Genomic DNA, 24,353 nt, shown 5'->3' with positions numbered 1-24,353 from the left:
GCCGCCAGGCACCCCAACCAATCCAGCGCTATGGAACGTGACGCTCCCAAACGTCACGTGATTATCACGCCGCTTTGGATTGGCTGCCCGGCCTATATGGCCGTCCGTGCAGCAAGTGAAGAACGCCCGATATCTCTACGGGACCACTCGCCGTGTGCTTCTCCTTTGCGTGTATGCACACGTACTGCCCTCCCACACACTCGCAGACACGCGCAATCTGTGAGATAAATAATAAAAAAAAAAAGGAAAGTCTAGGGCGGAAGCTGGTCTTGACCTATACAACTCCTGCCTAGAGTGAATCGATCGGCACCTTGGGTGCGTTTGTGAAGTGTTATTCTGCGAATCCAATCTTACGTTAAAAGGCCTTCCTTTTTCCTTTTTTTTTTCCTCTTTTGCGCAATGAAGTTCGCGGTTCTCCTAAGTGCTTTCTGCAACGCCTTCGCTCGAGATGATAACCCCCGTGGCCTCCGCCGTTTGGAAACGCGCGGTGCTTCCGGATGTGACGTCAGTCACGGCGATGTCCGCGTGAAGGTGGGGAAAATCGTAGTAGATCGTTTTTCTCTTCCGCTACGGTATCAGGAAAGAAAACGCCACAGCTGCGCATGCGCGCACCCAGCCTTGTCTGCATATTTCAAGGTCTTGTGGCGAAGTACGGAGTGCTATAGGCGGGTGCTTAGCGAGCTGCGGAAACTGTCTGCTAAAACTCCCATCTTGATGGTCTCCGACAGAGTGAGAGTGCAAACTCGGTACGATTTATACGAGGGCCATTCGAGGCTGAGCGCAACCTCTATACCAACGGGAATAAGGAGGGAAAAAAAATCGACAAACACAAAACTATGTCAGTTTCTCAAAGTAAATTCCCCGTGCATGCCCTGACACTGCTGACGTCGCCCGACCGGCAATCGTCCTTTTTTTTTTTTTTTTTTTTGCCACAAACGCAGTGCCGCCATCTATTGGACAGCCCCGGCACACATCCGAATCACGTATATTTCCCTTCTTTTTTTTACTCGTCATTTTTAATTGTACGAGTGAATTAAGTCTAACACTGCCATTAGGGGCCACTTCCACCATACCCGCGTCTCATCTCACGCGAGAAAGAGCGAATAGGGTAGAGTGCTGTGTGACTGCAGTCGCACGAACGTGCATCCGTGCGGTTCATTTGTCTTACCGGCGGTCTTCCTTCGCCAGACCGTTGGCACCATTCGTCGTACGCTCTCGCTCGTGACATCCTTCGTTCTTCGTCTACTCTGCTCGCAACCTTCTCGAAAATGTCGCCTCGTCAAATTTTCTTCGTTGCCAGAAATTTGAGATGACGTACCGCTGCTTCACCGCTACGGACACATTGCTCGCCGCCCTGACAGTACCGCTGCGGTCGTATGGACAGGAGGATCCGACCGGCTCCCAGCGTTTCGAAGGCCTTCGGCGATAAGCTTCGTCTTGCGTTTTGGCCGTTTCGCGGTATGACAGCGCAAAGTGGGCTCTCATTCAGAACTGATATTTTACCCCGTGTTTGCTGTCGTTTGTGGCCAATAAAGTGTCATGCCGAATTAGTGTTTAATCGCGCAACAAATGCAATCAGAGCTGCCCTGGCTGCCCGCTGCATACAGCCTATCCAGAACATGCTTTAGTGGCGCCCTCTCGCGCCGTCGACACGGAGTGCGGCAGCCGTGAGCGCTCCATGAGCTCACTACCCCTCCTCTAGTTCACGGCCACTCAAGCAACCAAGGACGTCATGAGGGACTTGTTTTTGTAATTCTAATTTGCCTATAACTTTTAAAATAAAGCGAATTTCGAGAAAAGAAAAGATTCACTAAGTTACTACCCTCAGCGCGCTCAGGTTCGGTGCAAAATAAAAACCAGTAAAAAAAGTCCTTGCAGGGCCCCTCTAAGCCTCCGCGAGTGTCATCATATGCAAAAGTTGTTCAGCAATTTCTTATAGACATATAGGTCCCGACTCCCGGTCAACCTCGAACGACCCTCGTATAAATAAATAAATAAATACATAAAATACACCAACACGCGGTTCTGACGGCAGGCCGTTGCAAAGGCGCTGTTGTCGGCGGTTGAACGCATGCGCAGACGGTTCACCTCGAGCGAATCTGGGTTCTGCGCTCACTCCCCTCTTCGATACATAACTTTGACGCTACACCGAACAAACAAATAAATATATTAGGCTAATACAGCTATCGCGAGAAGGCTGAAAGTAATTGGAAGCAGAGGTACTTGAAGTATCCTCACTCTCTGTTGTGATAAACCTCCGCCAGGCGGCGATACGCAAACTTCTCGCCGCGAATAATGGTACCGTGTGTGACCGAGAGCATAGCGCTGGGGTCTTCTTTCCACGATAGGCCAAATCCTGGTTACGGCCGTTTCGAGTGAGATCAATTTTGCTTCCATGTCGAGGGAAATAAGAAGTCGTGTGAAGGCCCGTTCACACACTTGCAACCGAGTACGACCGAGAGAGACCAGACCGGTTTTTAAGCCTCTTGCGATCTCTTAGGACCAGCTCCGCTGCCACGCATCCGGTCCTAAGAAGTCGCAAAAGGCTTAAAAACCGGTCTGGTCTCTTTCTGTCGTACTCGGTTGCAAGAGTGTGAACGGCGCTTGAGTCTGTCAACGTCGACGGTGTCGACTTAAGGGCGCGGTATAACGCCAATCTTCCACCATTTTTTTTTTAAGCGCGCAGTTGAAGTTGTTGTTGTTCGCAAATGATGATGATGATGTCGCTAAGACCACAACTCGTGACGTCACAGAAACGAGGCGTGCGGAGGAACAAAGTGTTTCAACGACAGCAACGGTACGTCGCGACGAGGCGAATCGTGCTTGTGACGTCACGTGAAAGAGCCGTGAAAGAGCGCGCCAGCGCGCTCTCTTTGTACACTGCGCGACAATGTATAGCGCCAATGGCGCCTTTTCTTTTCTTTTTTTTTAATTCACTGGGAAATGGTTGTGGCGAGCATCCAATTTTATCCCCTTAGGTTAGTGGCCCAAATGACTACGTGCGGATAGGAACTCGAGGAGAGGAGGAATGATTAGTGGCATAGCCTCCCGCAAGGATCTTTTAACACAGAACATCAAAGAGCCATTTCTTCGGGGAACCTGGACGTCAGCGCACAGCTTTTGCAGCGGCGAGGACCCGAAACACACTTGTTTGCTCGGGAGAAGTGTGTTTCGGCGTCTTGCCGCAGCGGGGCGCCAGTCACGTGGCTCCACCTCTCATCCATTGTCTGCCGCTCCACCTTTTCCATTTCAGCAGCCGCTTCTCATGGCGATCTGCCAGGCTTTGTCAGTATATAGGAGGCTATGGTAGACGCCATGCAAGCTATTTGCCTTTGCCTCTACTCGCAGTTCGTACGTGTTCGAACGGCGAGCAGACAAGGGCATGCAGCTACAGCCTCGGCGTGACAACGCAATTAATGCGAACGTGCGCCTCTCTGGTCTCCTCTTCTTCCTACGTTTCTATCCGTATATGCTTTCAACCATAGTGTGCTCCTTTTCACCTCGTGAAATTTTCCTAGTTCTTCTTACGCAATTTGGTTGTATACTTTGTCTCATCCTACGATGGACTAAAGGCCAAAGCTACGGGACATCAGGTCCAATCACGTTCCAGGCTACACTATGACATGCCTAGCATTGATTAGGGGTGGACGAATAATGCTCCGAACCCAAAAACGCTGCATCATTTCTATAGCTTCGACACTGCAAACAGCTTCTTTTTTGCAATGTAAAATTGTTGAGTCACTCAGTGCTATTTCGATTCAAACCACTGTCCGCCCATCTTCATCAGTGATTTCAGACGCGGGCACTGATACGTGCATCAAGATTCAAGACGCAATACGCAATTTCTAAGTGGCTCGTGATAGGATTTGGCGGTCTGTAGCTTTTGCCTTTAGTCCATCGTAGGGTGAGACGAAGTATAGAAGGAAGAAGCCGCGCTTTCGGCGTTCGAAACGTGCACGCCTTGATAACATAACATATACCTAATGTGAAATGCACCTACATATATCTTAATCTCTTTTTTACTATGTATTTTTAGGTGAAAACGAGTATAGAAGTTTACCGAGGGAATAGAAAAGAATACAGCGAGTAAACAAGAGAGAAGAAAACAAAAGGGGCGATTCCTTGTTCGCGCTAGCAGTGTCGCACATTGTACGAGAAAACCTCCAAGAAGCCCAAGCGCGTACAAGTCGGAGAGGCTCTGAAAGTGGAGCACTGGAATCCGTACGCGGCTTTCTGGTCTCCGAAGACAAAAGAGACAGGCACAACTGCGTTGCCCTCGATCGCCAATGAAGGTCGGCTTCCCGTTCCTACATATCTGCCGACCAATCAAGGTTTTATTTTTTTTTTTTTTTTACTTGTTTTCAACTGTTTTGTTCTCCCCTCGTCGGCCTATCGGTGGTCGGCACGGTGGCGGTGTGCGCTCTCTTCCGAAAGCCCGAGGCAACTAGGTCAATCTTGCATCGGGTGAAATGAGAACTGACTTCTCCGGGCTTTATTATTACTACTGCGTCCTCTCCTTCTCGGGTTTCCTTTTTGCCTCGAGGAACAGAGGACATTTGTTCTTATTTTTCTATTTCGTTCCGCGCTCTTGAGGAATTATTTTATCCGAGGGAATCGTATATACCGTATAGTTTGCACCCGGCGTTGAGCCCGCAAAAACCAGTTTGGCCCGAAAAAAAAAAAAAAAAAAAAGCGTTTTCGCTTAGATATGATTTGCACCCGGTTTTTAGTTGACACGAAAATCTTCTCCTAGACGGCACACCTTGACAAATGTCTGCTTTCTTAAGCTCACAAAAAAAAACATACATAAATCATTAACATACTCTTTCATTCACAAAACCCGTCTCGTCATGATGAACGATCTTGAAAAAGAAATTCCTGCATACTCCGCACGGCCTGAAATTTCAGCGTTTAAACAGGTATAGTCACTACTGTTTACAAACAAGCCGGCGTTTTACCAGGCCGGGTGTGAAGTCAGAAAAGCATGAGGCGAAGCTTCTGCGCAGGCGCAGTGCCGACAGCAGCGCCACCGTAGTGGCCTGACGTCACAGAGTTTTCCAGTGAGGTTCAGGTTCGAAATCTTGCCGGACGCCGCGTGTTCATGAACCTTTGCGTGGAGCGCGGGGGCGGTGTTTCCCAGCTCGGTCGAGTTCTGTCGCATCGTGGTCCACTGCCGGAGCGGTTGGCGTCACCAAGCATCGCCTTCGGAGTGCCTGCAGTAGCCGACAATCGAGAAAAAGACTTGTTGGCGGCCTTGTCACCAAAAAAAAAAAAAAAATGCAACCGGAGCGACATTAAAAAAAAAGTAGAAAAACGCTTTACAAGCGTGGGTGTTTTTCCGGTCCAAATACGTCCGTGGTCGAACTTATTGAGTCGCGTCGTCGACGGAGCCACTCGCTATGCTTGTGCGTTCACCGAAGCCGAAACACGACGTCAATAACTAATCGTCTGAACGAAAACATATAGAGAAAGTGACAGACGATCGATATGGTGGCAAAACACGGCTTACCGCGAGTGAAGAAAAAAAAAAAAGGCTTGAGTGAAACCGTTTTTTAGGGCCCCTGCTCCGAACGGCACTTCCTATTCAACTTGTTTCGGGAACTACTAAATCTAACCTCAAAAAATCGTCTGTGATTTTACGGTGGCACTGGACACCATTTTCTCTGGCACGTAAGCGGTTTCTTCATTAGTAGGCAGTTTTAGTAGTTTCTTCCGACACCTCCGATAACGATACGATGCACGCGCAAGGCCGTCGCCGGGATATCGGATATCGTTGTCGGAGTCATCAATAACGATCTACTAAAACTCCCTAGTGTCGTCTGCGGTGTTGGTAAAATGCCGAAGGAAGCCGGTGGTTTTGTCGACGCCGAAATGCAACGATCGGGAACGTCCCTCAGGATAGTTTCTTTTTTTCCTTCTTCGGAGCCTTGCGGGGGCGTCTGCCGGGGGACCGTTTGATTGGCGTCAAAGTTAACAGTGAGGCGTATTATTCTTGGTTTCGATCGATGAAAGCAATCCCACTAAAGACGTTGGTTTGGCCCACGCCGACCACAGGGACGCCTTTGGTCGGGCGTGCGCTATATAATGCATGGTTTTGACGTCATCGCGCCATGCTCGGTGTCATTCGTACTCGTTCTTTCGGAGAAAAACAAATTTGACAGTGCGAAATGTACGCGCTCGGCAGGAAGGTCACCGTTATGGCGGTTCATGTGACGTCACTGCCCGCCATGCACTCTTGTGATTTCTCCCCTTGACGTCACGACCTAGATTTGCCTCGCGGTGACGTCATTAGTTGTGATCTCGACTACTTCAGTTTCGAAGGACAAGTTCGATCGCGTGTGTAAGAAGTACGATGGAAGCTCGGAGTCGTCGCATTCCGAAACCAACACCGGGAAGCGTTGACAACCGCGGCGATGCTTTTGGTCGCGCCCATCACCACTATGGTGTCAAGGCGTTTTTATTGCTTTTACTCTGTTTAAAAAGAAAGTCGGGCTGGGGCTAGACAAAAAGGGGCAGGCGTGGCTTGCACGTTTGTGCTTCCCCCCAGTCTCCGTTTGTGTCCCTGTTCTCCCGAAGATGAACGCTCCTCGCTTTATTTGGCCACCGTTCGCGCCCAACCGGATGAAACAAGAGCGTATCGATGCATCCGACCGTGGACCATTCGCGTCCCTCGTCCCCAAAAGAGTCCTTCCCGATTGTGGGTCATCGATCGAAGGCGGGATTTGAGCTCGTCCTGGAGGCGCTACCAGCCCTGTGGTGTTGCTGAAAGGAAGGAGGCGGCGGAGCATTCCCCGATAGCCTCGACCTCCCGTTCTCTTCCCCATGAGACTTGTCCTTTTCATTCCCCGCCGCTAGGGGTCGGTACTTCCCGCGCCACGGGCGCGTCGGCTCCCCCTCCGTCGTCTGCTCCTCGAGTCGAAGTCTCGAGGTCAGTTCGGGTCCGCCCAGGACGCTATGCTGGTCGCGGCCGCGGATTCCCGAGTCGTCGGTAAGCGCCTCCTCTCTTTGCCTAGTTTTTGTCGAAGGAGGCATTCCTACTTTCAGCCCCTGGAAGATGCCGTGTTTAGAAATGTCCATCTTGCATGTGAAGAGTCTTTCGTCTCGAATTGTCCTTCCACTTGGAATGCCCTTCATCTCGTAGCGGTGGTCCTCATATTGGAACGTTAGTTCGTAAGTTAGTGTTGTGGTAACGTCGGCAAATGATTCCTTTTCTCGTTTATTATATTTTAGGAGGCTTTTTTTTTTCTTTGGAACATTTGTCTTCTAGGAATCTTATACCTGTGTTAATGATCCCTGACAGGTTGTTCACCTGGCAATGTTATCTAGTTGTTTTTCTGGAAATGTAGTTAGTCTTGCCTCCTTCCTCCGGCCCTTCCCCTTTCTCTCTCTCCTTCTGCTTTCCCTCGAAACGTTCTTCCTTCGAAAAAAGTTATTTCTCTCGAGAGGTTCCTCCCATGGGAAGTCTCTCGAAACGTTGACATGTCTTTCATCTCGTAACGTTGGTCTTTCTCCGGGAATGTTGGTCCTGTGGTAACATTTCTCCTTCTCTTTTCAAGTTGCCTTCCTGTTTGCGTTTGTCTTCTAGGAATTATTCCTTTTCTAATTTTCCTCCTCTTGACAAGTTCTTCGCCTGAAAGTGCCGCCTTCACTTCGGAATGTACGGTTCTCCCCCCAGGTGGCTATCTAGTTCCCCCTTTTAAGCAGTGTTCCAAGTTCCCCGAGATAAACGCTGCTCCTGTAACTTCTTTCCATGGGGACACTACCGAATAGCCATACTTGTCGCCACCAATAGAAGGGTGTAATTCCCTCGTTGGGAATTGAGGCTTCGGTATTTTGGAAGGCTAACTCCCTAAACTAGGCCTTGCGACCTAGTTTAGGGAGTTAGCGGAATGGGCAGCGGAGGTGGCTTACGGGTGCTTTGCTATTTTATTTCCCTTTCTAGTCTCACGCTTTGTAGTGTGTGGTTTGTTAAATTCGAACCACACACCGCAATGCGTGAGACCATGTAATCTATTTCGCCCTGCTCCACCAAAAGCCGACGAGCCAAGTTTCTATTTTCACTGTAGCTGGTTGCCTTTTTGCAACATCGTGAAATAACAAATAATCCAAAATATCCCAAACTGGAGTTTTAAAACCGTCCTCAGGCACTTTGGAAGTGTGGCTAATAGAATCATAGAACGGCCTTTTTTTTTTCGAAATTCATCTCGCGTCATCACGAGCACGTCAAAATAAGCTGGCCGTGTTGTCAGACGGTGCAGACATAAGGAGAAAACCAGCGCACCTGGACGAAATGGCGCTCGATATGGGAGACCTTTCCCTTCTTCCTTTTCGTGTATTACATTAGTTGCAAGCGCACCGGGGTTGCGAGTCGGCACTTGTGTGTGCCTTCACGATCATAAAGTTACCTTTAGCCGAGGGACCCTTGTTCTCTACGGCGAAAAAAGTTCGCGATCCTCCGCGCGTGGCACGTGCTCGCGACCTAAAAGCGCGGGCTGATTCGATTCCGGTCAAAAACGAAACACTTTAGTGGCACGAAATATGATCACAGCCGAAATATTTCGTCAAAGTGAAGCCCCGTAGCCCACTAAAACCGATTTTACAGATGCGACTGTACTCCATCTCACAATTGTCTGCAGTAAAGCAAAATGCTTTTGCTTGTACGAGAACTGGTACATAAGATGCACTCTCCAAGGCCACGCGCTCGTGCCCTTACCTTTGTATATGCGTTGAAGATGCTTGGGAGATGGACTATAGCTGCTTTTTAGCTGGTGGCAGGCGAGTTAGTTTTTAATCGAGAAACACTGGGCGACGAGTGCCGCAGCACCACCATGACGTCACGTTTGCGGTGGTGCTGCAGTTGATTCCGTACCGCGTATCGCAGCACCACCTTGACATCATGTCTAGGCTCTGTACAGCTGATATCAGCGTTGCCATCCCTCTCTAGCAGATAGTTTTTTGGTTTTGCCGTAGAGGCGCCCGAAACGAAACTTTTTGAGCCGTGGCGATCCCGATGCCAGCGCCGGTATCCCGCTGAGCAAAAATTTGTAAAGTTACCAGACGCGCGAACAAAATACCGCCAAATGCGCAGCCCGAGCAAAAGTTGCCCCCTTCCCCCTGGGGTACGCGTACGCCATACATGGGTAAATTACTTTAAAAATGTAATTTAATTACAATTACGTTGCTTCCAAAGTAGTTTAACTACAGTTACAACTACATGAAAAGTAATTAATTACAATTATAAATTACTTTTCAAAAGTAGTGAAATTACTTTACAGTTACTTATTTCTGAGGGCGACCCGACTTGAGCCATATAACTTTAAACGAGTTGCATGAAATGCGACGTATTTGTTCATTCCTTGCCTCAATGTTTTAGGAGGCTTAAGCATCGCTGCATAAATGTCACGTATTGTAGTTTCCTTTTATGAATTTTGTTAAATTTATGATAGAAATTGACAGTTTGGGACAATGAAGTACTACGTTCTTATATTTTTAATAAATAATAATAAATCAGTTCCTATGGTGGAAGACGCCAGACGGCTAACGAAAAAATTCGGTTGACAGACTTTTGTTAGCTCGGCAAATAAAAATGCGACAATTAGTCATATATGAATATTTTACAAGTATAAAAATAAAATCCATACACGCTGATACGACCGCATTCACATACAAACATCATTGTATTGTAGACTATTTACATTGACTTGAACTTATAATGGCTCAGAAATATATAAGAACCGAATCGGGGCTCCCGAACCATTGGTGGCAATATTCGTGGGTGCGAGGTCAGTCTTCAAAATGCTTAGGCAAATAATATACGAAGTAAATCCAACAGAAAATAAACTTGAAAATAATACAAAGGTACAATTATGCGACAGTACTGGAAGAAAGACGTATAAAACTGGCAGAAAAAAAAAGGATAGACAATTAAAATTTCCAAGCTCGGCTGAAAGCTGAAGCTTAATTTTTTTTCTTTCAATATCTTGGCATGTTTATGTTATTGTTTTGTGCTCGCACCGCAGACGGCGCCGTTGAGGTAGGCTGCAAAGAAGAGTGTCTCTCAGCCCACAGTTTAAGCGACAAACAACAAACAACGCTATACTATTTTTGCTGTGCGTGTGTGTCTATCTGTGCGAGTGTGCCACCGAGCGCTAGGCCGCTTGCGCGAACCCTGAGGCTTTCAGAGAGGTTCCGTCGGGTGCACGAAGTCTTATAAATTAATTGTAATTGTGCCTGAAATTTTGCATTTACTAGGGCTATAAAGTAATTGAATTACAATTCCTTTTAGCTGAAAGCAATTAATTACAAATTACCAGGAAAAGTAATTGAATTGCAGTAATTCAATCACTGTGATTGAATTACTATCCAAGTATCCGGCGCGGTTCCGCGCAAAGGCGTGACGCTTTTACCACATGATGCGCACTCCGGGGAGCAGGAGGAATTTCTCCGCGTCCTGCCGGCCTGTATCTTTAAAAGACCCCAAAGTTTTACTCCACAGGAAAAATGTTCCATCTACAGCTGAGACACCGCGATGTCCATTGGGGCTCACCAACTTTCCTCCGTTTAAACAAACACTATTATTCTCATCCTCGTGCGCTGCCTTTTTTCAATTATCTGAAAACCTAGCTTGCAACTTATTTTTTTTTCTTGAAACGTAATTTGCCTACGTCAAAGCATTTTTTTTTTTTTTGTCTAGTTTCGTTTGCATTTGAGCTTGGGTTGGGTCACAGCAGTCCTCCATTCTCTAGCGCGTCTAGCTGTACCTGTACACCGTCGTAAAAGAGGCCCTTCTTTCTTTCGCTGCCACGGAGAGAAGGGGGAGAGGGAAAGACCAGGCTGGGGGTACCACGTGCCACGCTTGGGCGGGATGCCATCGGCGACGAACAGACGCACTCTGCTCTTTAATTAAGTGCTCGGCGGACACTCCTCCCTGATCACTTGGGGATGACGCCACGGGCATCTTTTCCTTTTTTTTTTCTCTCTCTTTTTTTCTTTTGTGTTTGGCCCAGCGATCACATCGTTATGTGGTGTCGGAAGACGTCCGGCGAAGAATTGTTCATCTCAGATGTTCGGCAGAATTCATTTAACGTTTTCTTTTTTGTGTGTCTGTGTTGTGTGTGTGTTGGCGTACGTGTCTGCGTGTGTGTGCGCTTGCGTGTTTGCGCAAGCTCGTGTGTGTGTGTGTGGGGGGGGGGGGGGGGGGGCTTGTCGCCGAGATTAAGGGTACCGGGTTATCCGATTTTGTGTCCTTGCTTTTGGCATGTTTCGGTTCGGCCTAATGAATCGGTGATTATTTAATGGAAGTTTTTTTTAAATAAAACGGTATTTATCGTTGGTGTGTATTTGTGATCAGGGCTCAGAAATTGAAGTCGGAATGGCATTTAAAGCAGCAAACTGCGTTGTCCAATGCCGAGCGTAAATAAATTGTCTCCCGTCGTTTTTCTTCGCTTAATGATCCTGACTGGCATATGAAATTCCGACTACTATAGTCATTTTCCATTCCCGATTTCAAGGAGGAATAACATATTTTGCGTATACCGGCTGTTTCTGCGGATACTTACAAAAATAACTGGAAATATGATGGTTGAGGAAAACAATAAACTGTTTTCGGAAGCAAATTCCTAGCCACGCATGGCTAACGTCATATATTGCAAAACACGCACTAATTAGGAAAATCTTGCAGTCAATTTTAGAAACCCTTAAAGCACCTGTAAAGCATAAGGAGTGCACTAAAGTTTCTACCCGTTCAGTAGGCGGGAGGCCGGCCGTGCGAAAGCGCAGATGTTTCTCTTATCACCCGACATTTCGCATCCGCCGGCCTTACGCCTGCTGTACAGGTGAAAACTTTAGCGCACCTTCATGCTCCACAGGTGTTGGTTTCCCAAAGTACACTGATTTAGGGGTTTTCGATGACGCTCAGCGAGTTTCTAATTGGAACCTTACGTTTATTTTCACTAATCAAACAGTTAACTAGTAAATTTAGGTAGCTAACTAGTGTGTGTGTGTGCGGGCGCCATCCCTGCGTCCGCTGTGTCTAACAGTTCGTCCCAAAAAGATTTTTTTCTTCTTAAGCTAAGGCTAAGTCTTCAGCGCGGGCAGAGAAGAATGCCGAAGGAGGGCGTTCAGGTACAGTGTGGATGGAAACGAGGTTCGAGAGTGCCGCGGAAGAGTAGGCAGGAGACTTTCTATGGGGATTGTGTGGTGCGCGCCTAGACAGGGTGGAAGCCGAGTGGGTTTTATAACGAGAGCGCACGACACCAGAGCGTCGCGTCAGGAGAGCGCGTGTCATTAGAGCGCGCGTTACGAGAGCGCATCTGCGCGTCTTGGGAATGATCGATATTGGCGTCTTATGGAAGACAAGGAAATTATAAAACGCAGAAGAAAAGATGAGGGGAAAGCTCGCCATCCTTTTGACAGAAGCCGAGAAAGGCACACACACATCATTGGAACGCGGTAGAATTTAAAATCTTTGTCCTACACTCTAAAAAAAAAAGGGGGCATCACATATAATGCACCCCAAACCTACATTTCGACGTACAGCGCCTTATAGTCGAACAGATTGCCCCGAATTTTACGATGGGCTTGATAACGGTGCCATATAGCTTATCAAATTGCTAAAGTACGTATCAAAGACCAAAGAAAGAAAACACGGAGTTTTTGCAGTGGGGCCAAGAGAACTCCGATAATCTTTCTTGTAGTCAATAATACGTACATCAGCTATCTTAATACGTTGTACCACACGGCTATCAAGCCCCTCGTAAAATTTGGGGCCGCCTGTTCAATTATAGGGCGCTGTACATCGAATTGAAGTTTTGGGGTGTATTATATGGGACGAAGGGTGTAATAATACACCCTTTTTTCTGAGAGTGTATTAAATGAAAATACACGAAGGTGTTGACACAACTTTGCAGTGCGAGCTACTGTGGAACTCAGTAACATATACAATCGATCAAGATAGTTATTGCTTTATTGTTCAAGTACGTGACGACCAATTTTAAGGTCAAATAGTCATTCGATTGAATTAAGTGTGCACTGAGTAGAAATGGAAAGCAGCCTTGTGCGACAAATTAAGCTGGGCGAAGTGGCACAAGCATGTTGAACGCAGCGGTCTGCAGTGACACCATTTAATATAATTTATTTTGTTCAGGTCATCTATCCTAACTCGAACACAGTACCTCGCAGTTGCCATCGCTGCCGCTCACAGTCGCTTTTATTTATTTTATTTTTATTTACATATACTGCAGGCCGCACATGGGCCCAAGCAGGAGGGATAGCATACATAATAAATATAATAGTAATACATACGGCAAAACACATGAACACAGACGCGTACATATAAGGCTGCGTTACACAATTTACCATACAGCATAAACAACACTTTATAACAGAGTTTTTCAAATGTGCGCATAAACAAAACAAAAACAAATTGCAGTTTTGGACCAGACTGCCCCCTAGAGAAAAAACATAAATTCCAAAAAGCAAAAAACAACAGCAGCAAGCGAAAATAGGTTGTAATGTGATGACGGTGCTAGTATTAAAGATACGATAAAAAAGATATCTCAGTTTCGAAGGCTTCGTTTGGCAACTTATTCCAATCTTTAATGGTTCTGGGAAAAAAAGAATTCTTGTACAGATTAGTTCTTGCAAATATGGGGGTTAAGGTGAGTGAATGACGATGCCTTGTCGAGCGCGTGTCAAGTTGTGAAATATAACTTTGTGGCTGAATACCCAATCTTTGAAAATAAAGAGAATAGAGAAATTTTAACCGAGCTATTTTTCGTCGTTGAGTAAGGGTGGGAAGGTTGGACAGACGTAACATGTCTGTTGGGGAATCAAATCTATTAAACCGTCGGTAGATATATCTCAGTGCTACGTTTTGTATCTTGTCGAGTTGTCCTATATCTTTCTTTGTATAAGGGTCCCATACTATGCTAGCATACTCTATAGTGGGTCGGACGATTGTCGAATAAGCAAGTTTTCTGAGTTCATTTGGTGCCTCCCAGAGTTTTCTTCTTAGTAGTCCAAGCTTTCGGCGAGCGTTTGAACATATGTTATCAATATGTTTTGACCACTTTAAGTTACTAGTTAGTGTTACACCTAAGTATTTGTATTCTGACACTTCATTGATGGGTGTTTCTCCGATTGTGTATTGAAATTTTAAAGGGTGTTTCTTATTTGTCATGCAGAGGTGAACAGTTTTGTCATAATTGATTTCCATTTTCCATCGTTCACACCAACTGGCCAAACGATTAAGTTTATTGTTCAGAACTTCTTGATCTACGAGAGAGGTGATAGCGGAAAAAATAACACAATCGTCGGCGAATAAGCGGACTGAACAGTCCGCGCCCAGGAAGGATATTGGTCACTAGTTTCGCTCTGGAGACTATTCTACTTCTCATTTTTGTCCCCCAGAAACAAAAACTCGGTCTACATATCAATATCGGTGAAATAAAAAATCGTTTGAACGATGATTTTTTTTTTTTTTTTTTAGGATTAAATATTTTAGTTTTTTTTACTGAAGGTAAGGCTAATGAGACTATCGTTTACGCAGGTGTTACGTCATTATCATGTCTAATTCTGGCAAACGTCGGGAAACCGTTGAATTTGGAACGTGCATGCTAGAAATCAATCCGTTCGTTCCTACGATAATGACGAAATATGAAGCTGTACTCCCACATTGTGCAGTGATGGCTGTCGCGTAACAGTTACTTCAATATATAACAACCCAGTTACCCCATGAAGGAAATCCGATACTTTAACGTCCAGCCACTGCTGTCGTGGTGCTCTCCTGTCGCGCGCTCTGCCGTCAGCGCTCTCGTGTCGTGCGCTCTCTTGGAGCCCTCCCTGCCGACAGCACGACCCTGGTAACACGGATTGTAGAACTGGAGAGTCAACCGAGAAGGGAAAAGAAAGAAGAGTCTAAAGAACGAAGAGAGGAGTCGGACAGAGACGGTCACCCTGAACGGTAATGGCGGACAGGCTGAGACGAAGCATGATGACAAGGCGCGGTCTGTGATCAGCGTGGACGACGGGGATGAGGACGACGGTAGCGGTAAACAAAGCTCTGTGATGGCGCTGACGCAGGACGGTCAAATGAGTAGAGAAGGGGATAAATGCAGGGAACCAGACAGGGAGCTTGGCGGGGTCCTTGTAGTGGGAAGTCCAAACGTGAACAGCTGCAAGGCGTGGTCTCGCTTGGAAAGTAGAGGAAGGTGGAAGAGCCACGGTGGCAAACGTACCCGGGAACCTGCACGGGAGATGTTACGGAGGGGGCGAAGAACCACCTGTGGGACAGCATGGATACGGGCAGAACCTGGTGGTGGTACAGGCCTGGGCTGAACGCCGTTTTGCTGGGAAGAGATCAGACCCTGACGAGACAAATTGAAGCCGGGGTGTGGAAACTGAGGGCGACGGCCAGAGCAATGAACAACTGCTTTCAATATATCCGAGTCAAAAGCACTTCAACTGTACGTAAGGTAGTAAGTAGCACAAGCCTACCCATGCGCAACCTGCCTTTCTATTTAAAACGCGTTCCATTTCTCTTTTTGGTGAAGTACTTAATTCTGTGACCCGGAGGGAGGCGGGAAAGTGTGTGTGTGTGTGTGTGTGGGGGGGGGGGGGGGGGTAGGGTAAAGGTAGGGGAGGGAGCCGCGAGCCGCACTTTAACACGCAAAGAGCCGCATGCGGCTCGCGAGCCGCAGCTTGGCCACCCCTGCTGTAGGCTATAAGTTGTGGTATATTTTAGGAGAAGCGGGGCTGGAAACTGAGGTGATTAATTTGTTGAGGGTTATGCAGGGATAATCAGGTGACAATGACATGGGAAGGCGAACCGATGCAACCGATAGCCGCAGACAGGGGTGCCCGTTGTCACCACTGTACTGTTTAGGACATATTTGCATGGATTAGAACGCAGGCTAGAGGAGAGCGGCAATGGGGTTTGACGATTCCTTCAGGCAGGGAGAAAGAGCTAAATAGACGATTCCATGATATCGTTTTGATGGCAGACAATAGTAGATATATGCCGGAACTGATGAATACACGTGGACAGGAAAGCGACGAGCTGGGATTGGCATTTGGTGCAGAAAAGTCGGGAATTATGCTTTTTATAACGACGCGCAGGAAAACCTATTATTTGTACAACGATTTAAATTCCCGAGAGTACAGCAATACAAGTATTTGGGAGTGTGGTTAAACGAGGGCACACAGTGTACCTCCAAGAACATGAAAAATATTTCGCAACTAAAGGCAACAGGAATGCATCAGTAATGAAAAAAAAAAAAAAAAAACGAGCATTATGGAATTTCAACAGATACGAGGTACTGAGAGGTATCTGGAAGAGGGTTATGGTGCCTGGTCTAACATTTGGGAATGCTGTCCTGTGCATGACGCCGGTGGTACAGTCAAGACTGGAGGTCAAACAGCATGGCGTAGGCAGGTTGTCACTATAGGAGCCCATGGGAAACCCCGTAATGAAGGTGTACAGGGAGGTATGGGTTGGTCGTCGTTCGAGCCGAGGGAGGGAAGTAGCAAACTGGATTTTGTGGAACGGCTGCGGGAAATGGACGAGGAGATATCGACGACTCGCGTCAAGGTACTGGTGTGACACCGAGGAAGAGGGGCGGGTAGGAACAGTGAATAATATTGCAAGGGAGGGGGATACAGAAATGTTGGGAGACAAGAATGCAGAAGAAGCCAACTTTGGAAATGCGCAGGGTAAGGAAAACATATGTTATAAAGAGAGGAATATTAGATAATTCTAGAGGTAGTGCGTTATTGTTTGACGCGGGGGTTTTGAGAACCCAGACGCGTACAGGGTCAACATTTCAAGATGTGAATACTACATGCGCGGTATGTGGGGAAGGTGTCGAAACGCCAGGGCATGTCGTCATGGAATGTGAGGGGCTTGGCCGCCCAAGGACATCACACGGCGAGGCTGACTTCCTCGTGACTCTGGGATTCGAGAACAACGGTGGAACAAACCGTCTTCAAGAGGTATAAATCAGTAAAAGAAGATTGGGGGGAATTGTGGTGAAAATCAAGGGACGGATAGATTAAATTGTATTAAATTGACCCATTTCTAAATTGAGTGTTGAAAAAAAAAAATACTACTTGGCTAGGTGGCGCAAGTCACCGCCCACACTTTCCCTCACTGTCATTTTCTTTTTTTTTTTTTTTTTTTGTCAAAACGACTTTACGATCCGCCAGCGCTGTTTTTCATTATTTGACAATAACTGCAACAGTGTGTAAATAGTGTTGTAATTTTTTTATTTATTTATGCATTTTTACACGGATTATCGATCACTCCGGAAATTTCAGAACACGCGGGGGCGATACAACACGCTTAGGAAAGTACCTAATTAATGAGGACTAATAAATGAGCGTCTCGAGATGTTGAATCACCCTGTAATTTTCCTTTGACCCTAGTGGGATATCCAGTTTATGCTGTAATGATACCGTACTTAAAAAAGGGGGACATAAAAACAACAAGCTGACTGGCTGGTAACTGTTTATAATGACATAAAGCTTTTGGATGTGCTTCTCAGTCTCAGGTGTTCGTTAGACTGAATATTCATGATGTTCGCCTATGCTTTGCCCCTTTTCTCTTCGTTTTCTGTTTAAAATCAATATAATATCCATCAGCTTGGATTACTTGATCTAGCTTCTAATCAGCAGCGACTGGCTTTTCTGTTTACTACGTTTTTTTGTTTTTTTTTTCTTCTTTACGTTTTCGTTTTTCGCTTTGTTTACCCAAGCGATATTTTGTGGTTTGTTTATATTTTGTTTTCTTCATTGGATTGGCTTAGCCGCCCTGTTCTGCTGCAGTTTACCATTTTGCCTGGGGCGTATTTGATTACTGGCTTGTGTGTTTACGCGGCTCTGCTCGGCTATCCAATTACAGCTGTTGGGCGCAGAACATCCGCTGCGGTTTCGGTGGCGCTGCGGCCGGTAGCGTTTCGGAAGTTTGAGGGATGATTCTAGGTTCTGTAATTATTTATTTATTTATTTATTGTGTGTGTGCGTTTCTCCTTTTTGTGAAATGCAAAACGTTCTTCGGTGAAGTTCTTTTTTCCACTTTTGTGTTTGAGTAAGGCGGCTCATGATGCTCATTTGTTTCTGCTCTTTTGATGCTGTTTTCATAGACTTTTGTAAGTTTGAAACTGAAAAATTCATGGGCGCGCCAATTGATAGTTTCGAAATTTGATAGCGTGGCGTGCTGCGCAAACAACGCGTGCATATTTACGGAAGCATACGTGATTTATTAGCTATGGCCCTGTTGTCGTTTCTTTCCGAAGTCTCACTAAAACCGTGCAGTACATCCAAAGATGCCAACCTGTTCAAGGGGAGAGAAAGGAGGAATGGGAGAAAAGAAGGGCTGGGATACACCCTTTTCCTCCTCTTGAACAGGTCGGGTTACGCCAGTTACGGTCTCTCTCTTCTCCGTAGCTTTTGCTGTACTGCACGGTTCTAGTGAGGCAAAAGCAAAAAACGCGCGTCTGTGCGTGTGCGCTTGCTTGTTTGTTTCGCTCTTTCTCGGGTTGAAATATAGAAGTCATTCACCAGTTCGCCTGCTTTTCTACTCTTTCATCGTATTGCGTTGATCGGCTCGCTTTTGCCAAAAACGTTCGTGCGGCGCTGTATTGCAATCGTCATCATTACCATCCTTGATTCCCTTTAATTTCATAGAATACACTGCAGTTACCATAGCAGCCGTCCGACGCATCGAACGACGGGAGGCGAGCCCCATAGCTGCTCGTGAGCTTGTCTAATGAATAATCGTGATGTCTTCTAACCCCCTTGGTCATCCCACTTTCTAGGTGGCGCGAGCTACCGCCTGTTATATGGGGTGCAACTGCAAATATCCGTCCATCCAGTCACAATGCTGCTGATGATGATGATGATGGCGGCTGTTCTATGCAACGCCCGCGTCTTTACGGAAAATCTGTGCTGTATGTGAAACCCAAGGCCCGTGTTGGAAACGCGAGCAGCGGTCGGCGCTAAGAATAAGGTTTTCGCCGGTTGGTGCGTGTCGGTACGCGGAAACAACAAGCTCGGTTGCCGTGAACCACAGCAGCTGGTCCCGAACCGAACGGAAAAATCCCGAGCGAGGTCGTGTGTCGTGCCGCACCAGCAGCCGACCTTTCTTTTCCCCTGGAAATCTGTGTTCTTTTTAAGCTCCAGAAAACTAGAGGGTGCTTCCAAGCGGCACTCGGGCGTAAAATGAAATTGAGAGCCCTTCCACCCGGTGAAGAGGGAAGTCCAGCGAAGCTAGCGCTCTGGTGGGATTTGTTATGTCGGGCTGCGAGCAGCGGCAACGGCGGTTTCACGTTGGCGGCGTGCCCATTCGCGGTAGGAGCGCCGACGCTCCTCGCGCTCCCGCTGCTCCTGTTCGAAACGTACAACCAACACATGTGCGACCCATGTGAAGCCTGAAATCCAACTGAGAACAGTGGCGCGATCTTCGGCAGGTGGCCGCCGAAGAGCGCGCGGCATTGCGCAATGTCAGGGGGGGGGGGGGGGGGGGAGATGCCGCGGTAGGGGAAGGCGCGTGTGTTAAACAAAGGGCATCTTGCAGGCGCGTTCGTCAAGGCTTTATTTTGGTTATTTACTTGGAATATTTTATACCGGAAGGGGAAGGCGTCTGCAGCATTAACTGTACAAAATTGTTGTTCTAGCTAGGTCTGACCCAGGAGACGATCTGCCAGAACCTTGTCACAGACAGCTTTGCTGTAAAAAAAGAAGTAGAAGTAAACCTGTGAGAGTAGTGCATTTAAGCTTTTCACAGAGATGTCTTTAGGTGGTGCATATATCTGAAATAAGCTTTTGTTTTATGTTGTGCAATCTGCAAGTAGCTGCTCAACTGGACTGTCTTTGCTGTTTTCCTCCCTGTGCATAAAAAACAACAAAATTATTATATTTTAGGATAAATTTCATTTTTAAAGCCCGAACATGAAATTTGAGTGTGATAAGTGCAGCGCATAAAGATACATTTGGGAAAAAATTAGTTTACACGAATTGTTTTTTAGAAGGTTTTATGCTTAGTAGTTTATACGCTGGGCAAAGTAGTTCTCCCGCATGGCTTTCACTGGCATCGCATCAGCGGCCGTTGCTGTGGTCTTGCGGTGGCCTGTGCCTCCTGCAGCGTGCATTTCGCGCCACCGAACCTGTTTTTTTAGGCAAGGACCAGAATTGATGACCATCAGGCCATGACGTCACATCTGTTTGGGTTGTGAAAGGAAACAAACTGTTCTTTGGCATTTGAAATGTGCACATTTTGGTAAAAGAATAAGTAACTGACTTTAAAATGAACATACAAGTGTCATATAATTGGCAACATGAAGGATAAACTTTGTTTACCACACCACAGAACCAAAAACATTTTACTGCAGTTCTTGAGTGCCGATTTCCTGTTCTTTTAACGGCTTTAATCCATATGAGATATTGCTGGTATGTCTCGAATTAATTTTTAGCCCCCTTTTGCGAGCTTGACCTGGAGCATTTTGTTTTCCTTTTTTTTTTTAGCATGTTCCGAGACCCCGGCTTAAAATAGAATGCCGGGAACACTGGTCTGCGCTTAGTCACTATTTTTTACTAATTTCAAAAACTAAACGCAGGTTTTTTTTTTTATACTTGTTATGTGGCATTCTGGGAATATGCTTCTCGTTTTCCGCTATGTTTTCTTTTCTGGGGCGGCAGCTTGTTGTGGTTGAGATAGGGTTCCTTGTCCCAGCTCACTGGCATTTTATCCCTTCTACAGCATGAAATGATTTTCAACGGAACCTTCTTTCCCAGAAACTTTTCTGTCTGTTTGTGCATTTCCTTGCTAAATCTAGCAGGGTAATCGACGTCATCTAGTCTCATGGTATCACGTGACATTGTTACAACACTCAATCATGTTGAGTGACATCAAGTTCCTCGCTATATTTATTGAAAAATTCGCATCACATGACCTAATATCATGCGACTTCTCACGACATCTTGGTATCACGTGATAACACAACCCCACCGTACCATCGGATCACGTGACACCAGTTTTCCCCCTAAATCTAGTGGAGAAATTGGTGTCGCGTGATATTGTGACACCTCGTGTCGTCAATGCCCCCGCTAAATTTAGCGGCTAAATTAATAAACTATGTTCATCGCTTCCTGAAACGACTATTTCATGTCTCTCGGGCAAATTTAAATGATTGCTCCTTAAATGCCGCATTCCATGCGTCATAAGACTTCGGAGAAAAAGGTCACCGGTAATTTTAGATCTTTTTTCCCGCTTGAAGTGTGGGCTACATGAATGGAATATAAATTTGAAAAGTGTCGGCACAAGCTAGATATTGAAAAGATGCTCGTAAATTGTTTTTACTTTGCTGTGGCTAAATCCGTTTCCCCTTTCCTCTCTTTCCAGAGCCCCCTACCCGGTTTTCGAGGCGAAAGTCAGGTGAGTGCATTAGCAGTGCGGAAGGTCGTTTGGCCTCCCTGGTTGCAGAAATGACGGCTTCAGCCGCTGCCGCCGCTCCACGAGACCCGCACTAACTCTTCCGTGGACTTGCAGTCTTTGCCGAACACTACGATCCAGCCGAGGATGAGGACGACGAAGGGCCCAAGGTATGGAATGGTCACACGCTAGTGGCGACTGGAGCTAGAGCTCCAGTCGCCACTATCCTGTTGCGTCTCGATTGGGGCATTATTGCGGGAAGAGGGGTACATAAGGAGTCGATTGACGCAAAAACGTTCCAGGAGCCGGGACTCGTCATGACGAAAGAGTCAAAAGAATGAATGGGGTGAACCTAATGCGTGAAGAAGCGAGGAGGGCAACAGGTTTTGCCCTTTTGCTGTACAAACAAAAAATGACGAGCGATAGCTAGTGCGGCAGAGTTTCAACTGTGAACGGGTGATCTGGTCTCCGAGATAGATAGATGATAGGTGGAACTAGAAACATTAAGTAAACTACGCTTCGGAGTACCGGTACGCCATTCCGATTTTCTCGTGGCCGCCGCCATTTTGGCGCTTGGTGCAAAGCAGTGGCTATTGGCGATCCTTACGATTAGAAGGTGAGGCAGCCCGAGCTTTAGAGACGGTGTAAGGAAGCTCTAGGCGTATACCGTTCTGCTCCATTGCGGACTATTTTAATATTTCTGGAGGACTAAAAAGCGTTTTTTGCAGTTTCAGATAAGGCTTCGGATAACTGACAACACTGATTTCAGATGTCACGATGCCTGAATCATCGTCGCTCCAAAGCGTAGTTCAATTGGGGACTCTGACAGACGCTACTGTTCCATTTCACTTTTAAATGTGAGCGTAGCAGAAGCGATGAGAGCGAGCTCCGGGCATTCGGCTTCCCTGCCAAGCACACATGCTTCTGCTACGGTGCAAGCATCGTTCGGGACAGCAGTGTACTTTTTAGATGAGTGCAGCCTTCTTCCTACATCTCGTGCGCTGAACGGCTCGAAAGCTGCTCCTCGACGCCGTGTAGCCGTCCGATGTCAACCTCGTCTCTCCGTCTCTCCATTCCCAGTCACCCTCTTCATTTAGTTGAAGCCTCTGGGCTTTGTTGGGAATTTTACTTCGTGCCATTGCGTGGCTATAAATGAGAAGCTCGTCAGAGGCGTGGCATTGGCCACTTTCCAGTGGCATTTGTCGTCTCCGAATAACAAACACGAGCTGTCACGGTCAAGGTCCAACCCTAAGGAAAAGTTGGCATGGCCCTTGTGCCACGCGGACTTTCCAGTATCTGAGTTTCTCGTCATCTCGTCGTGGTGCATGCGCTCCTGCTACGATGGCATTTCGATTGTCTTGTCTGTGAACTGTTGTATTGCCGCCGTAGATCCCTGTCATTGCCTCTCATTCTATAAGGTGCTGTTGGCAGGATGTCATTTGCACAAAGAACTGAGAAGCATTTCAATCAAACTGGGGGGGGGGGGGGGGGGGGGGGAGGGGGAGGGGAGGGGAGGGGAGGGGAGGGGAGGGGGGGGGGGGAGGGAGGGGGGGGAGGGGGGGGAGGGGGGGGGAGTTGCTTGGCGTTGATATCCAGCACGCAGATCCTTCCGATTGTTAGGAACATACTAGTGTTATTATGTAATTGGTGATAACGTTAAATTTTTTGTTCTTTCTGGTCCTGTGGTAATAGTATCACGTTTCTGGGTGTAGCATTTGCATTTCAATATCTTTTGTTAGTAATAAGTGCAGCAAGAGTTGCACTATTGTTCAGTGCACAGTAAAACAATAAATACAGTTATTCAGCACTTTTGCAGAAAGAGTTAAGTGCTGTCTGCTATTCATCCTCCTGGCTCTCGGACCAAAATGTCCCGAAGTATTCCCAATCTCGGCCATTCTTTTACGGTTTTGGTTTTGTTTTGTAGTCGTGCCAAGGTACCACGTGGCACAGAGGATTGGAGAACCAAATCGAGCAGATTTCATCATAGTACATACAATTTATTTTGTTGAAATATTGTCACATAGGAAATATGCATTCCACTTGAGTTATATGTAGAGAACCTGAAACCACCAGAAAACTCAAACTCAGTTCTATAATCTATTCCTATGATACCTAAAATGGGGCCTCTAAAACTCCTTGAAATGGGAACATGCTGTTGCAGTTAGGAGCGGTGTTTGTCGCTAAAGTAAGAAACTTTTCGAAGTTGTTTATGGGGCAACAATGCTTCTAGAGAGTTTTTAGATAATGTGATTCAATTCAAATGAAATCTACATAGCTTATTTGCCGTTACACTTCGACTACAAATATGTAGTACTTGGGTTTGATGCAATTTGATTTTCTTTGTTAATATTTAAAATTTCATTGGCAAAGATTATGGGAAGGAGTAAGACAAATTGAAATACTGAAATAAAAAAATAAACATATATCAGTAAACTAAAAGGTATGTGGAGTCCAATAAGGCATAAGTGAAAGCTTTTGGATGTTTTAGAAAGTTTTTAATGCAAAAGCATAAACTGGGGGGGGGGGGAGGGGGGGGGGGGGTCCAGTGGAGCGAGCCGGCGTTATCAGGTTTTGAAGCTGCGCGAAAGGGTACCTAAATTTCCCTGTCCGACGGAGCAAAGCCTGTAATCTGAAGCAGTGAGTTGATGGATAGACTCCCATTGGCTGGTGCGCAGCTTAGTTCCAATGAACGCCACTCCACTGCCATGGCGCAGCGGCGCGGCCGCCGGTAAGAGGGAGGAGGTGGGCGGGCAGTATCTACAAAGGTCACCCGGCCGGGCTCAGTGCGGCGCGCAGCTTGGAGGAATATGCTACGTATACGAATGCCTTCGCATTTCGACATGTTAAAAGTCTTTTAGGACACTTTTAAACTTTCCAGTTTCAAAATTGTTTATTGCAGGATGCCTATAAGTCACCTAAAAAAAGCCTG

At 46.6% G+C, this 24,353-nt stretch overlaps 1 protein-coding gene across 2 annotated transcripts in view; it reads left to right on the top strand.

Annotated features, from left to right (window-relative positions):
- Positions 1-24,353, top strand: part of LOC8038748 (cAMP-dependent protein kinase type II regulatory subunit) — a 199,943-nt gene that overhangs the window by 149,221 nt on the left and 26,369 nt on the right. For both annotated transcript variants that reach the window (XM_042286868.1, XM_042286867.1), the window contains exons 2-3: positions 21,395-21,427; positions 21,542-21,594. In XM_042286868.1, coding sequence (XP_042142802.1) covers positions 21,395-21,427; positions 21,542-21,594 — 86 coding nt within the window. The remainder of the gene's footprint in view (positions 1-21,394; positions 21,428-21,541; positions 21,595-24,353) is intronic.

This window comes from Ixodes scapularis, unplaced genomic scaffold, assembly GCF_016920785.2.
Source record: "Ixodes scapularis isolate PalLabHiFi unplaced genomic scaffold, ASM1692078v2 PGA_scaffold8__174_contigs__length_109621045, whole genome shotgun sequence".
Lineage (NCBI taxonomy): Eukaryota > Metazoa > Arthropoda > Arachnida > Ixodida > Ixodidae > Ixodes > Ixodes scapularis.
Note: the sequence above shows the minus strand (reverse complement) of the source record. Positions and strands in the feature narration are given on the sequence as shown.